The 12,827-nt window shown below is 41.6% G+C and overlaps 7 protein-coding genes and 1 non-coding gene across 8 annotated transcripts; 1 reads left to right on the top strand and 7 right to left on the bottom strand.

The window, feature by feature from the left end:
- Window positions 1-236: 236 nt before the first annotated feature.
- CDC42 (Rho family GTPase CDC42) lies at window positions 237-812 on the bottom strand (the record flags this gene model as incomplete). The annotated part of the gene is made up of 1 exon (XM_022820102.1): window positions 237-812. The coding sequence occupies one exon, from the start codon at window positions 810-812 to the stop codon at window positions 237-239; it is 576 nt and encodes a 191-aa protein (XP_022676599.1).
- Window positions 813-1,205: 393 nt separating this feature from the next.
- Window positions 1,206-3,410, bottom strand: GCD6 (translation initiation factor eIF2B catalytic subunit epsilon; the record flags this gene model as incomplete). Its single annotated transcript, XM_022820103.1, has 1 exon — window positions 1,206-3,410. The coding sequence occupies one exon, from the start codon at window positions 3,408-3,410 to the stop codon at window positions 1,206-1,208; it is 2,205 nt and encodes a 734-aa protein (XP_022676600.1).
- Window positions 3,411-3,711: 301 nt separating this feature from the next.
- Window positions 3,712-3,848, bottom strand: KLMA_R501. The gene is made up of 2 exons: window positions 3,814-3,848; window positions 3,712-3,750 (listed from the first exon to the last, which is right to left on the bottom strand). It is a non-coding gene; the product is annotated as a tRNA-Ala (tRNA).
- A 1,210-nt stretch (window positions 3,849-5,058) lies between these two features.
- On the bottom strand, window positions 5,059-7,512 carry MSS4 (1-phosphatidylinositol-4-phosphate 5-kinase; the record flags this gene model as incomplete). The annotated part of the gene is made up of 1 exon (XM_022820104.1): window positions 5,059-7,512. One exon carries the CDS (start codon window positions 7,510-7,512, stop codon window positions 5,059-5,061), a length of 2,454 nt encoding a protein of 817 aa, XP_022676601.1.
- A 1,059-nt stretch (window positions 7,513-8,571) lies between these two features.
- Window positions 8,572-9,201, top strand: KLMA_50130 (SUR7/PalI family protein; the record flags this gene model as incomplete). The annotated part of the gene is made up of 1 exon (XM_022820105.1): window positions 8,572-9,201. The coding sequence occupies one exon, from the start codon at window positions 8,572-8,574 to the stop codon at window positions 9,199-9,201; it is 630 nt and encodes a 209-aa protein (XP_022676602.1).
- A 44-nt stretch (window positions 9,202-9,245) lies between these two features.
- On the bottom strand, window positions 9,246-10,082 carry COQ11 (ubiquinone biosynthesis protein COQ11; the record flags this gene model as incomplete). Its single annotated transcript, XM_022820106.1, has 1 exon — window positions 9,246-10,082. One exon carries the CDS (start codon window positions 10,080-10,082, stop codon window positions 9,246-9,248), a length of 837 nt encoding a protein of 278 aa, XP_022676603.1.
- A 646-nt stretch (window positions 10,083-10,728) lies between these two features.
- GCD7 (translation initiation factor eIF-2B subunit) lies at window positions 10,729-11,799 on the bottom strand (the record flags this gene model as incomplete). The annotated part of the gene is made up of 1 exon (XM_022820108.1): window positions 10,729-11,799. One exon carries the CDS (start codon window positions 11,797-11,799, stop codon window positions 10,729-10,731), a length of 1,071 nt encoding a protein of 356 aa, XP_022676604.1.
- A 311-nt stretch (window positions 11,800-12,110) lies between these two features.
- On the bottom strand, window positions 12,111-12,692 carry SEC72 (Sec63 complex subunit SEC72; the record flags this gene model as incomplete). The annotated part of the gene is made up of 1 exon (XM_022820109.1): window positions 12,111-12,692. One exon carries the CDS (start codon window positions 12,690-12,692, stop codon window positions 12,111-12,113), a length of 582 nt encoding a protein of 193 aa, XP_022676605.1.
- Between the last annotated feature and the right edge of the window lie 135 nt (window positions 12,693-12,827).

A 12,827-nucleotide genomic window follows, 5' to 3' on the forward strand; every position in this document is an offset into this window, starting at 1 on the left:
TATCATCAGTGGTTATCCTTTACATTTTTGTCTTTCCTTTTGAACCTGCAAAAACATAGGGAACGTCCTCTTATTCTCACAGAGTAAATACGAGAAATAAAATATTGCTAGCTGGGGGTGGTGCGTTAGCTTGCACTAGAGCATGAAGAATAAAAAAAGAGAGTGAGTGTGTGTGTATGATATGACATAACGGAAGAAAGAGCCTCATCAAAGGCTTTTTTCTTTCGGCAATCACTTTACAATATAGTACATTTTTTACTCTTTTTGATGACCGGTGGTTCCAAAGCAGCGACAATAGCCTCATCGAAAACGTTCTTCAAACCACGTTGAGTAAGAGCGGAACACTCAACATATTTCACAGCCCTTAGTTCTCTTGCTAGTCTCTCACCTTGCTCTGGAGTAATAGGACGAAGTCTTTGTCTTTGTAATTTTTCAATAATGACTTTGTCGTCTCTTAAATCTATCTGAGTACCCACAATCAAACAGGGGACACCAGGACAGTGGTGATGTACCTCTGGGAACCACTTCTCTTTTACGTTCTCAAAAGAAGGTGGAGATATAACGCTGAAACAAACCAAGAACACGTCCGTTGATGGATACGATAACGGCCTCAATCTATCATAATCTTCTTGACCAGCAGTATCAAAAAGACCTAGAGTATATGGCTCATCCCCAATCATTACTGTGACAGCATAGTTATCAAAAACAGTTGGAACGTAATCTGCTGGGAACTGGTTGGTGGTGTATGAGATTAGAAGACACGTTTTCCCAACAGCACCATCACCTATAACAACACACTTTAGAGTTTGCATATTTAGTATTTTCTTGGTAGTCTTTGTGATCTGATACTATGTCAAAGAGTATTTATCCGATATCAAGTATCTTTCGTTCGTAACTCCTCTGCTCTCTTTTTGTCTTTCTTTCCAACTTCCACTTCGCATATCTCATGTACAGGCCTCTCCCGTTATGTTCATGTTACAATTTTGAAATGAAATGTGGTTAGATAAGAAAATGAGGGTAACAGGTTCAAAGTCACATGACGTATATTAGGCCTTGTAACATTTATTTCCTATTTCGGCAATTACTAAGACGAATGCATGTATCATGCCAAATGAGATTAAAGAATGGTACTGATTATGTATATACATAGATGAGGCAGGATTTTGGATGAGAAATTATAGCTCGTGACCAGATATTTCCACGCTTTACTCGCTGTCATCGCTGTCTTCTTCCTCTGATGATTCTTCATCTGCTGTTTTCAACCAATCTATCCATTTGCCTAACAATGCAATCACTGTGGCATATTTATCATCAGCGCTTACCACATCCCACCATTTATAGATAATATCTTCATCGATGATGTCCATATCATACAATGTGTTGTACAGATGGAAAAGGATGAAATCTGGTTTCTCGAACTTTTGATCCAAGACACGGTTCAAGAAAATATTCATCAAATCTCTAAACTCTTCGTTGTCGAAAGCTTGTCTCTTAAACATTGGTCCCCACTGCTGCAAAACCTTTGTAACAGCCTCTTTTGGACCCAAGGTTTGGGTTGCTACGAAGTGGAAAATTCTTCTCAGGATAGCAATTACAGAGGCGTTTCTGACTTCATGGTAGGTGACGTTCATACTCATTCTTAGAGTGTTCAATTCAAGCATGGAAGTATCCAAGTCATGGTTATTTTCTATAGCTCTTTCCACCGTTGCAATAGCTTCCTTTTCGAAATCTTCTTCCTCGTCATCTTCTCCTTCGAAATCTGTGTAAACACTTGTCATTGACATGGTTCTTCTCTTTCTATGTTTTTGGGTTGTGGAAGAAATAGAAGTATCCGAAAAGTATATTTCGTCGTTCTTGTAGGTCAATGTATTGCTAACACCCTTTTCCGTAGATCCGTCTTCATCCTCATCATCGTCATCACTTTCATACAAAACACCCTTACCATTAGGACCGACTATTTCCTTAGAGATTTTGGCTCTGGTTGTCTGAGTTGACCTGTTGCCTAGGTCAGAAGAAGAGGACGAGTTGCTGTCTTCTTCATCTTCGTCGTTATCAGACGAATCTAAACTATGATCAGCATCTAAAAAGAAGCTGCTATCTCTCTGTACTGATGTTGCGGCAATTTTGGTGCCCACAGGGACGGTAACGTCATTATCGATAATAACATCAAACCCAATTATACAACCATCATTCAAAGTAACATTAGAGCCTACCTTTACTCCTGAGGCAACCAAAGAGTGAACGATATTAGAGTTGTCATTGATTGTTACGTTGTCCCAGATGTAACTGTTCTTTATTTGAATGTTGGAACCAATCATACAGTTCCTGCCGATCACACTATTTTCAATAACAGTGCCTTCTCCAATCTTGGAACCAGAACCGATTGCAGTGTTCTTTTTTATTTTGCAAGATTGGGACAAAACCACATCTTTTTCTTTGTAGATATGCTGGCTTTCGTAAGAGTAAGTTTGGCCTTCCAATAAGTTGGAATTCAAAACCAAAGGATAGCACCATCTTGCGATAAAATCCTGAGAAATAGCGTCATAGGTTTGCCAGCTTTCAGCTCTTGTAGCATATTCGTCTGTGATATAACCATATATGTGTTTCTTTAACAAGTCACTGGAGAGCACACCCTTAACGAAGTCTCTTCTCAAGTACTGGTAATCGAAGTTCTCTTGGAAAATTGCTGGGACATGGGGAGAGCATATATCGACATGACAATCAATCAAATCGTTACGTAGCACAAATTCATCTACACCTTCCAAAAGTTCTGGATCAATATCAATAGTGGTCTTTTCTTTAGAACTTGCCAAGGGGATGTCTTGGTAGTAGATGCATCTGTCATTTGACTTATCGAAAATAAAAGTGGCAGGTTCATGAGATCTGGTCTTGTGAAACTGTGTAGCTTTGCTCAAACACATTGTGACAATGTGGTCTTTGTCATTTTTACGTCTTTGCTTATGGATATCTAATGCCTTTTCGAAATCCATGTTTGTAACCAAATCACCACTAACAAGTACAAAATCACCGGTGATCAACCCACGGTTATCCAAGTCTCTCATTGCATCACCCACAGAGCGAGATTCTAAAGACATGATAGTACTAATTTTGAATGGAGCCCATGGCAAGCTCCATTTAGATTGATCAATGTATTCTTGGATTTGGTCACCATGCGATGCGCAAATAAGATAAACCTCATTAACACCAGCTTTAGCAAGGAATTCTAATGTATATTCAATCAAAGGAATATTTGCCAATGGTAATAAGCATCTAGGTCTCACTGAAGTAAGAGGCATAAACCTGGTTTCAAAAGAATCAGTCAAGACAATTGCTTGCAATCTTTCATCTTGAACCAACTCTTGCTTCTTGTTACTGTTTGCCTTGCCCGATTTAGTCTTCTTTCCACTCATGCTGAAGAAGTAAAATCCTAACTCTTTTGATTAGTGCTCTAAATCCAGCAATGAGACTATTTGTTGGTCTGTCAATACGGACAAAAAGTCTTTTTTCTTAAAGCGATGGATGCTAATGATGATGATATCTATCTTTTCAATTTGATGTCTGCGTGCTACTTTTTTTTTTCTTTCTTTGAATATGCTAGCTAGTTTGACTGAATGTAAGTGCTATCAGTTTGGTCATATGACCAAAAAAAATTCAAAAAATAAAAATGCAAAAAATAAAAATGGGAGAGGAAAAAAAATAAAAAAATTAAGCTGCCCCTGGTGGGGTTTGAACCCACGACTATCGCGTTGCTTTGAAAGACCGTTTGAAAGGCCATTTTCATAGAATGTTCCGTATTAATCGGAGTCAACCTATAAGCACGATGCTCTAAACCACTGAGCTACAAGGGCTTAACTGATGACTGTTATGAAATTTGTGCTCTTCATACCGAAACGTGGGCGGCTTAATAACTGAGTTAGAATAAAATTACCATTTCCTCCACCTATAAAGATGAATCAATGGTACACGAAGTAACAGATTGTAATGATGGGGATTTTTTATTAATTAAAATATTGTTACATCTATGGAAAGAATACATAGTTATTGTTTTTTCAACAGCACCAACAGCAAAAGCTGCAGTACACCTCGAATAGACAGCAACACAACATACACCTTATACAGGACCCAAGGCAAGTGGAATTTTCCTTAGCTGGAGCAGCCTGCTGGATATATACCGGCTGAGGCTGTGCGTAATAAACGTTTGGAGGTTGTGGTTGCGGCTGTGGCTGGCAACAGTAGTCAGGTTGTTGTTGATGATGATGATGATGCTTATGTCCCATGTTACTTGTTGTCAATTATGTGTTCTAATAGTACCGCTGGTATAGCTTGCCTTTTCAGTAGATCTCGATGGATATCTTGACTTTCAATATGTAGCGAAAGATTTAAAATTTTATAAAAGAAATTACCGATACAAAACAATATACAAGAACAAGAACACCAAAGGAAGCCCCTTATATGTGTTCGAAACAATGCTTTGAGATTACGGCCTTTGAATGTATTTTTGTCTTTTCCCTCGATCTTTTTTTTTTCTTCTTTCAGTTTGTCGCTAGAATATATTATGTACCAAGCCTTCAAAATATTTCAAGCCTCTTTATTTTAGTGGGTTTTTTCTCTTTTGTTTCTTTTTCTTGATTTGATCTTATGCAACACTTGGAAAGAAGTGACGAAAAAAATGATAGAGATATATGTCATCACAGAAAAGAGGGAAGAAAAAAAATGTCGGCTTGAGTGTTGGGGTAGGCGCAGATTGGACAGATAAAGACGGTTGATATGCAGGCACCTAAGTGTAGAAAATAGTTGAAAGTTCAAATTTAGAAGCATGTTTTTGGTGAGGATATTACGTTTCTATGCATGCATGCAAGTTCTTTATTTGACAATCCTAGAGCTTTAAAAACGATATTACCATTATTATTATTATTATTATTATTATTATTATTATTATTATTATTACTATTATTATTATTGTATTATGAATTACGAACTATTGACTATGAACTATGTTTAATCTAGTATTAGCATTAGTATTATTATAATTTTTTTTGTGGGTTGTATCTCATTCACTTACAAGTTATCGGTGTATCGTGGCTGATCAGGGTTGTCTTCGTAGTAGTGCTTATTCACTGAATCCTCAATGAAATGATAAAATCGGTTACCGTACAGTCTTGGTGGTACAGCGCTGATCGTTTTAAGATCATGGTTTAGGCTTCGCCATATAGTTTCCATTCTTTTCACTAGTGAGTAGTTAGTCAAACAGTCAATAATACCTACGAAATAGATTTGGTTCAAATCACGATTGAGCTGGTCAGAGGCCCTTATACCGCCCTCATCCTGTTGGAAAAAGTGGCTAACCACCTGCGTGTTGTTTGTCGGTTGTATGATCGAGTGATGCGTATGTCTGCGATGATGGCGATGGTTGGGGTGGTGTTGATGCAGGGTGTTTCGTCTTGAGCTTTGGGTGTGAGTAAGTAAGGGCATTACGGTAGGGTCTTGAGAAGAATTGGCAAAATCTTCGTCATCACCAAGTCCAACGCCGTTAATGTCCCCATCAACACCAACATCGGCACTAGCACCAGCACCAGCACCAGTAGATGCGTCTTTCGCACCATCCTCGATCAAGTCATTGCCCTTTTCAATATTGTGGATCCCCAATAACAAAGAATAATCCATGATGTTTAGCTCCGCTAACAAATCCACATCTTTCTCCAATTGTTGTAGAAATTTCTTTGATTTTAGAGGGCCCAAGTTGATTTTCTCTTTCATCTCTATCCAATTCAAGTCCTTAAGTACAGGCGTTTCCTGGCTGTCCTGCGATTTATCCCATTTTGTATACCGTCCCCAAGTAGAGCCTTTCAAATCGAAAGTTGTATGTATATGCAGATGTGGCGGGAACAAGTTGTTCATGACCAAGAAATAAATCTTTCGGTATTTTATCTTACTTCTAAAAGAGATGGGCATCTTAACTCTATGCAACCCATAGAACTGGGATATTAAAGTATCCGGATTAACTTTTATATGCTCGTAGTATCTCCGCAATATTTTCCGTAAGTGTTTATGCTCAGCGTGGTGGATTGTCTTGATGATGTACTTATAATCGCGGGAGAAGTAAAAGAAGGAGCCTGATTTTCCTGGAGAGTTCAATTCGCTTAAAATATATTTGGAGGTCAACGACATCAAGTAGTCTGCTGGGTCTAATCCGAAGAGAGCCCTTAGTTCTCTGAACACTTCGGGACAATAGTCCTTAAATTTGAAAGCGTACTGAGAACTCGGGGTCAACTCATTGCCGTGGTAATCAAAGGCTAGTTTTTTAGTTAGTTTGAAATCCTTATCTGTCAATGGTTTCATGATACCCGAGCACCGCGATACTGCTACACGTATACCGGTAAGCATATTATAAGCGATGATGAAATTCACGTGGCCCTCTGTAACTTTTTTCCCCACCAAGACCTTATCGTCGTCCAAGAACTTTTTCTGTTTGCGTCTCATCTCACGTTTGTGCAATAGGGACTGTCTCATTTTTTGGATTTCCAGTGCTGCGGACTCGGACATCTTGGGGCCTCCATCGTTGTTGATGGTGTGTCGACTTTCGTACGAGTGTTTTGGCTTGCTGATACCTGGCTGCTGCTGCTGCTGCTGCTGCTGCTGCTGGTTTAAGTTCAATGATTGCATGGAACCGGACAAGGCGGCAGCTGCCGCCTGGCCCGGAGCGTATTCGGAATTTTTGCGAGAGTGTTGCATGCTTCTTCTGGGCCCCGCCAGATACAGTTCTGTGGAGGACTTGACGATGGATCGCCTGCCCCTGGGCGATGCGTACTGCAGACTGGGCACCGAATTGTTGGAACCGGTGGAGATCGTGCGCAGGGCAGTTACCGTTGTAGTTGCCGTTCCAGTTATACTTGCGCCCATGCCTGGGCCAACATTATAAGAAGACGGCGACCGTGCGGCCGAGTGCTGCGAGTGTAATTCCGCACCTGAATCAGACGAACAAGTCGACGACGAGTCCGAGTCCACGGGAATGATGCGTGCGTGTTTACCTGGATGGTACGGAGCGTACCGTATGCTTTCTCTGGTCGATCTTCGCGTTACAGGAAGCGACTTCGTGGACAGTCTATGTGCGTTGTTCATCACAACCTGTTGCGCCGGACTGTTTCCCACCTTCGTGACAGGCGGAAGCGACATCTTCCTGGCGTGCATTCCGGCTGCTCCTGCCGTCTGTGTTGTTATTAGAGGATCGACTGGAGCCGTGGTAGTAGGCTCCAGTTGTTCCACTCCAGCTGAAGTCAGCGGTGTCGACGATGATTTCGGAAGCGGCCGGTAATTCGAAAACTTCTCCAACCCACCACCGTGCAAATGTTCATCTCCATTTCCATCTCCATCTCCATCGTCATCCAATCCCTTCGAAACCATGGGCATTTGCAGATTGAGGTGGTGATGGTCCAAATTCAAATTCATATCCAACTTCATGTTACCGTTAGAATCCCCTCTGTCCCTGTCCCTAACCCTGTGTCCTGCTATCATTTATCTGCAGCCCCACGACACACTCACACACAGGCTTGCTTGATGACTGGCTGACTGGCTGACTAGTTGGCTAGTTGGCTAGTTGACTGGCTCCTTTTTCCTAACCTCTCAAACAACACCTCTCTCTCTTGTGGTATGTTTCTGTCTCTGTACCCACTAAAATTCTTATTTCCAGCTTCAACTTAAAGCTTTAAAGCCTAAATAACAGCATCAAAATCAAAAAAAAAAATATAAATATATATTTAAAAATAATTAAAGCCTGCTAATGCTGTGTGCACACACAAGGCTTTTTTCTCTTTCGCTTTTCTTTCCATGTCCAAAACCAAAAGTAGAACCAGAACCAAAACCAGAACTAAAACAAGAACTGGAGGAGAGTAAAGTCCAGAAAATCCAGAAAATGCAAAAGCTCAAGCCATACTGACTACCAACAAGGAAAAGCACAAACAAAGCACAAGCAAAGCCCCAGGGTACAAAGAAGGATCGGGCAAATACGTAAATAGAGTGGGCCGCTGAATGGGGCAGGAGTACGAAATGGGAAATGGGGGGCGTTACCCGGGGACCGGCGCGGCGCAGCGCAGCCGTAGCCGTAGCCGTAGCCAATCTGCTGCACAGGCAGCACACAGCACAAGCGGGCGGGATCTTTTTTGTTCCCCGTTTCTTTGTGCTGACACATGCGGTTACCCTGGGCGATCAGGGTACCGGTGAGTCGGCGAAACCTCCGGCGATCGTCGCCGGCGGTTACATAGGGGAGGAGGGGGCCCGGTGGTGGTGGTGGAAAAAACAAAAGAGAGTGGCACGTGACTTGTATTATTATTATTATTCTGTTTTTTTTTTTCCCATCTTTTCAGGTCTCCAGCTTTTTCAGCCTCAGATGAATTAATTCTTGGCTTCGCTATTCTATATCTTCTATACATGCGACATATACAATATAGAATATGGAATATGGAATATGGAATATGGAATATGGAATATGGAATACGGAATACGGAACACAGCTAGTTGGAACAACTCTCACTTGCAGGTGGAAAGAGGATAATATAGGAGGAGAAAGTATTAGGCATGCAGTGGTTCAAGGTCGTGCTGCTCACTGCGCTCACAATCTCGCTGGTCTTCCAGTTGTTCAGTGTCATCACAGTGCCGATCACGTCCAACATCTTCATCGCACAGTACAAGGGCTACCGGTTTGGCGTGTTTGGATGGTGCAAACTCAAGGCCTCGGTGTGCTCCCAGATTCGCATGGGCTACGCGTTGCAAGATATCATGCTGATAAATGATAACGAGTACTTGCATTTGCCCACCAACGCAAAATACGCTCTCTCGAAGCTTTTGCTCGTGCACGCGATATCGCTCGTGTGTGTCTTCATGCTCTGGCTTGCATCGATAGTGATATGCGTGTTCTGGCTGCGCGTCTCCAAGAATGTCCTGTTCGGCGCAGTGCTGTGGTCCATGGTTACGTTCATGGTTTCGCTGCTGGCGTTTTTGATCGACGTGCTCATGTTCGGCTCGTACGTGACGTGGGCGAGCTGGCTCATGCTCGTCAGCGCGTTTTTCGTTGCCCTCAGCGGGCTCATGATATGTCTGCTGATCAGAGAGCTGCCGTACAAGCGCTTCGTCAAGTTGCAAAAAGAAGTAGAGATCGACGTCCCTATGCGTAAAAGGGCCGGTTCCGAGGAAGCGTGGGTCTCATAAATCCTTACATATATACATATATATATATATATATCTAAATGCATTCAAACACTAATCATATCTTCCAGCGAAAGCACGCCCTTGAACTCCGCATCGTTCAAGACCGCCATCAGCGCATGTGCAACCTGCTGCGTGGAGATCAACGGACGCACCAGCTCATTCACACACCCCACCTTCTTCCCCAGAAGCAACTCGTTACCGCAGTTCAAAAGCTGCAATAGATCGCGCACTCGCGCCCGCCCATCAGCTCGCGTATTCCTCTCGTCAAACATAAACCCAGGCCTCAGTATTATCGGACGAATCTCGTCCTCATACTGCATGATGTGCGCCTCAGCCGCCCGCTTCGAATCAATGTACCCGCGAGGAATCATCGGAAACCCCCTATCTGCAGAAACATAACTAAACGTCCTGGCATTCCCAGCATTCACTTTCATATACGTATCCACAAGCAGAGTCGCACTGTACTTGTTCATCATCTCGTAAGTGAAGTTTGTCGCACTCGATTTCTTTGCGTTTGCTCCATTACCATGACCACCTTTTTCCAACGGATTCTTCCCAAATAACGTGCTCATCTTGGGCAATTCGGGTATCGATGTGGGCCACAATGATGTCCCATTCACTTGCTTCTTGTAGTTCTCATTCTCTAGTAGAATCCCCAAACTGTGCACAACATCCGTAGCATTGCGCAATTCTGAAGCATAGCTCTTGGGCTCAAAAATATCACACGACTTCCATTCAACCTCCTGCGCCCATGCTTCCGATGACACGGCTTTCCCGGATCTGGATAACGAAGTAACTTTGAAGTTAGCCTCCACTGCAGCTTCGCAGATTCGTTTGCCCAAAAAACCAGTACCACCTAGCACTACTAGTTTACGGCTCATTGGATACACAAACGTTCTGTAAACACAATTACTAGCTCGCAGACTAGTGATCAATGATGCGTTCTCGTGCAATTCAAACTACTATTGTTCTTCTTCTCATCTCATTGGGAAGAAAGATTATTATTACATATGCCCATTCAATACTGGTACTTTGGCTGGACAAAAACAATCCAAATGTGTTTGGAAAAGTACCAAGTCACGTGTCAAGCAGAACAGCAACAACAAGAAGAACAAGAACAAAGGACAAGAAGGACAAGACGTCACTACTATCTACTATTGCAATCAAAAGAGCAAGGTTACGCATAAATTAATTAAGATGTGAGCGCTTCTAATTACGAAATAAGGTCATTGGGAAGATAAGGCCTTTCCGTACTCAAAAGAAGTCTATTTGATATAGCCCTTTGGTTCAATGCTGAAACTGCAAAATAAAAAAGATCCAGATCAGCATAACCATCCAGCTCAAGATCAAACGTAGAAGTATGTCTAATCGAGCGAGGCACCAGGCATGGAGGGGAGTGAAATAAATGAAAGGAAAGAAAGAAAGAAAGAAAGAAGGAAAGGAAAAAAAAAAAGAACAAGTACTGTAAGTTGATTGTGTATTATTAGTATTGTGTTTAGGAATTTATTTCATAGTATGCATTTATCATTATATTTTCTCTTCAAGGTTAACATCTTCCTGTTTGTAGTTATCCCATACCACACGGTAGATGAAACTTGGTGCGAACCCACCGATATTAGTAATGAATATATCAATATTCTCTGGAGGGATATAGTCTGCTATGGGATTGATAGTTTCCAACGCAACAGTCCCCACTCTATCATTTTCGGTTGTGGGAAGCACGTGCTGCGATCCTCCAATCTCCACCATCTTTTCAACATCGAATGGATATAATGGAGATAGTTTATAGAGACCGGCTACCGCAAAGACTGGAGTCTTAAACTCTCTAGCACATTCGCACACAGATGACACACCGGCAGTTGAAGATATGGTACCACCGTTAGTGAACACAGTCTTAGCACCTAAAATAACTTTACCCACCCGAGGCATTAGTGCAAATACCGCTGAGTCTGGAATGATGATAGTCTCTATATCGTGCTCGCTTAGCTTTTTAGCGAATTCATGGGCTACAGCGGTGTTATTTGGGAAACCCTCGGTCACTAAAACAGTAAAATTTCTGCTGTGACGGTCCCTAGCCTTCAATAGAAAACGTAGCACGGTTTTAGAATCTGGAGTTGGTGTAAGTAGAATCTCTTTATCGTGAATCAACTCAATTGCGATTTGCTGAATACCGTCATCTATGTTCTTGATCTCATCTATAAGATCACGTATGGATTGGACAATTGTTTGTCGAACATCAACACGGGTATCCTGTGTTTTTTTTACCTTGGCATCTGTCATTGGCTTCTGTAGGAGGTTAAACATCGAGGATATCATTGGCTCCGCTGTATTCTGCTCCTCGTCGATTTCATCTCTAATCATCGACAGCACACGCCTCACGACATTACCACAAGTATATTCATATGGGTGTGCTTTTTCTAAACTGTTTCCGAACTTCTTGATCTGCGTTATTAGATCATCTGTTGAGGTCCATCTAATAGCTGAAACATATCTCATAAGTATCTGCAATGTTTCCAAAGCGGCCTGGTATGAACCAACAACCTGCTTTCTCTTTAGTCTGTCGATAAACGAGTCGATAACAACATTGATATCAGACATCCTAACCTAATTTTTTTTTGAAGTGTTTTGTCACAGATCACAAATAATTGTCACCGCAGGACAATTCGAAAGGGCCTGCTTACAACCTTCCCTCTCAATTCTCTTTTTGTTTCATAATCTTCTCTTGCAGTGAATAAAGATGAGTTTCGGTAAATTTTTCATTTTTTTCACTATTGTACAAGAGAAAAAAAGTTTGCACAGTAAAAGCTGCATAATGAAAATACTGTGAATTAGGTATAACTAGCTAGCTAGCCATATAAAGAAAATACACAGGTCTATGTGATTATAGTATATAGATCAATACCATGAGTTTAATTGTCACCATCAAGTTCTAGTAGTCTTCTTTCACAATCTTTGTATAGAGTTATTAGTTGAGCATTTGAAGGGTCTAAAGATAGACCTCTTTCACAACATGGTTTCGCTAGTTCCACCAAGTTCAACTTCAAGAGACAATCTGTTAGTCTTAAGAATACTTCGGGAACAATTAAACCACAGCTGAGAAGCATTTCAAGATCTTGCCAAGCGTCTAAATTCCTTTGGGAAACCAATTCGAGGTCAGTTCTGTTACGAAGCATCATTTGTAGCTCTTGTAGTTGGAAAGCAAATGGTTCCCAAGGTTTACGTGCTTTGTTGCGCATTTGTAGAGCGAGGTCAACCTTCTTCAATGCATCGGGTAAATTTTTCTTCTGGGCTTGTTGCATTCCAGCTTGGAACATGTTTTTAATCATATTTGTAGTTTCATTGCTTGGCTGTGGTTGGAAGTTTGGATTGTTCTCTGCAACCAGAGCTGTCGTTAGCCTGTTGATCTGGTTTAAATTATTGATCCTATCTTGGTTAGTGTCAGCATCATCTTTGAGACTTAGTTTCTTAGTATTGGTATCATAGCGTAGCATCGTGTCCTATGGTTCCTGTTGGCTTGACGTCTCTTTCTTCCTGCCTTATATGCTCGTTCACTTTTGATTTGTGGTATATTTGTAGTATTTTAAAGTAGACCAAACCCATTTTTTGACATTATAAAAGATACATGC

The sequence above is a fragment of the Kluyveromyces marxianus genome, chromosome 5, assembly GCF_001417885.1.
Source record: "Kluyveromyces marxianus DMKU3-1042 DNA, complete genome, chromosome 5".
Classification (NCBI taxonomy): Eukaryota; Fungi; Ascomycota; class Saccharomycetes; order Saccharomycetales; family Saccharomycetaceae; genus Kluyveromyces; species Kluyveromyces marxianus.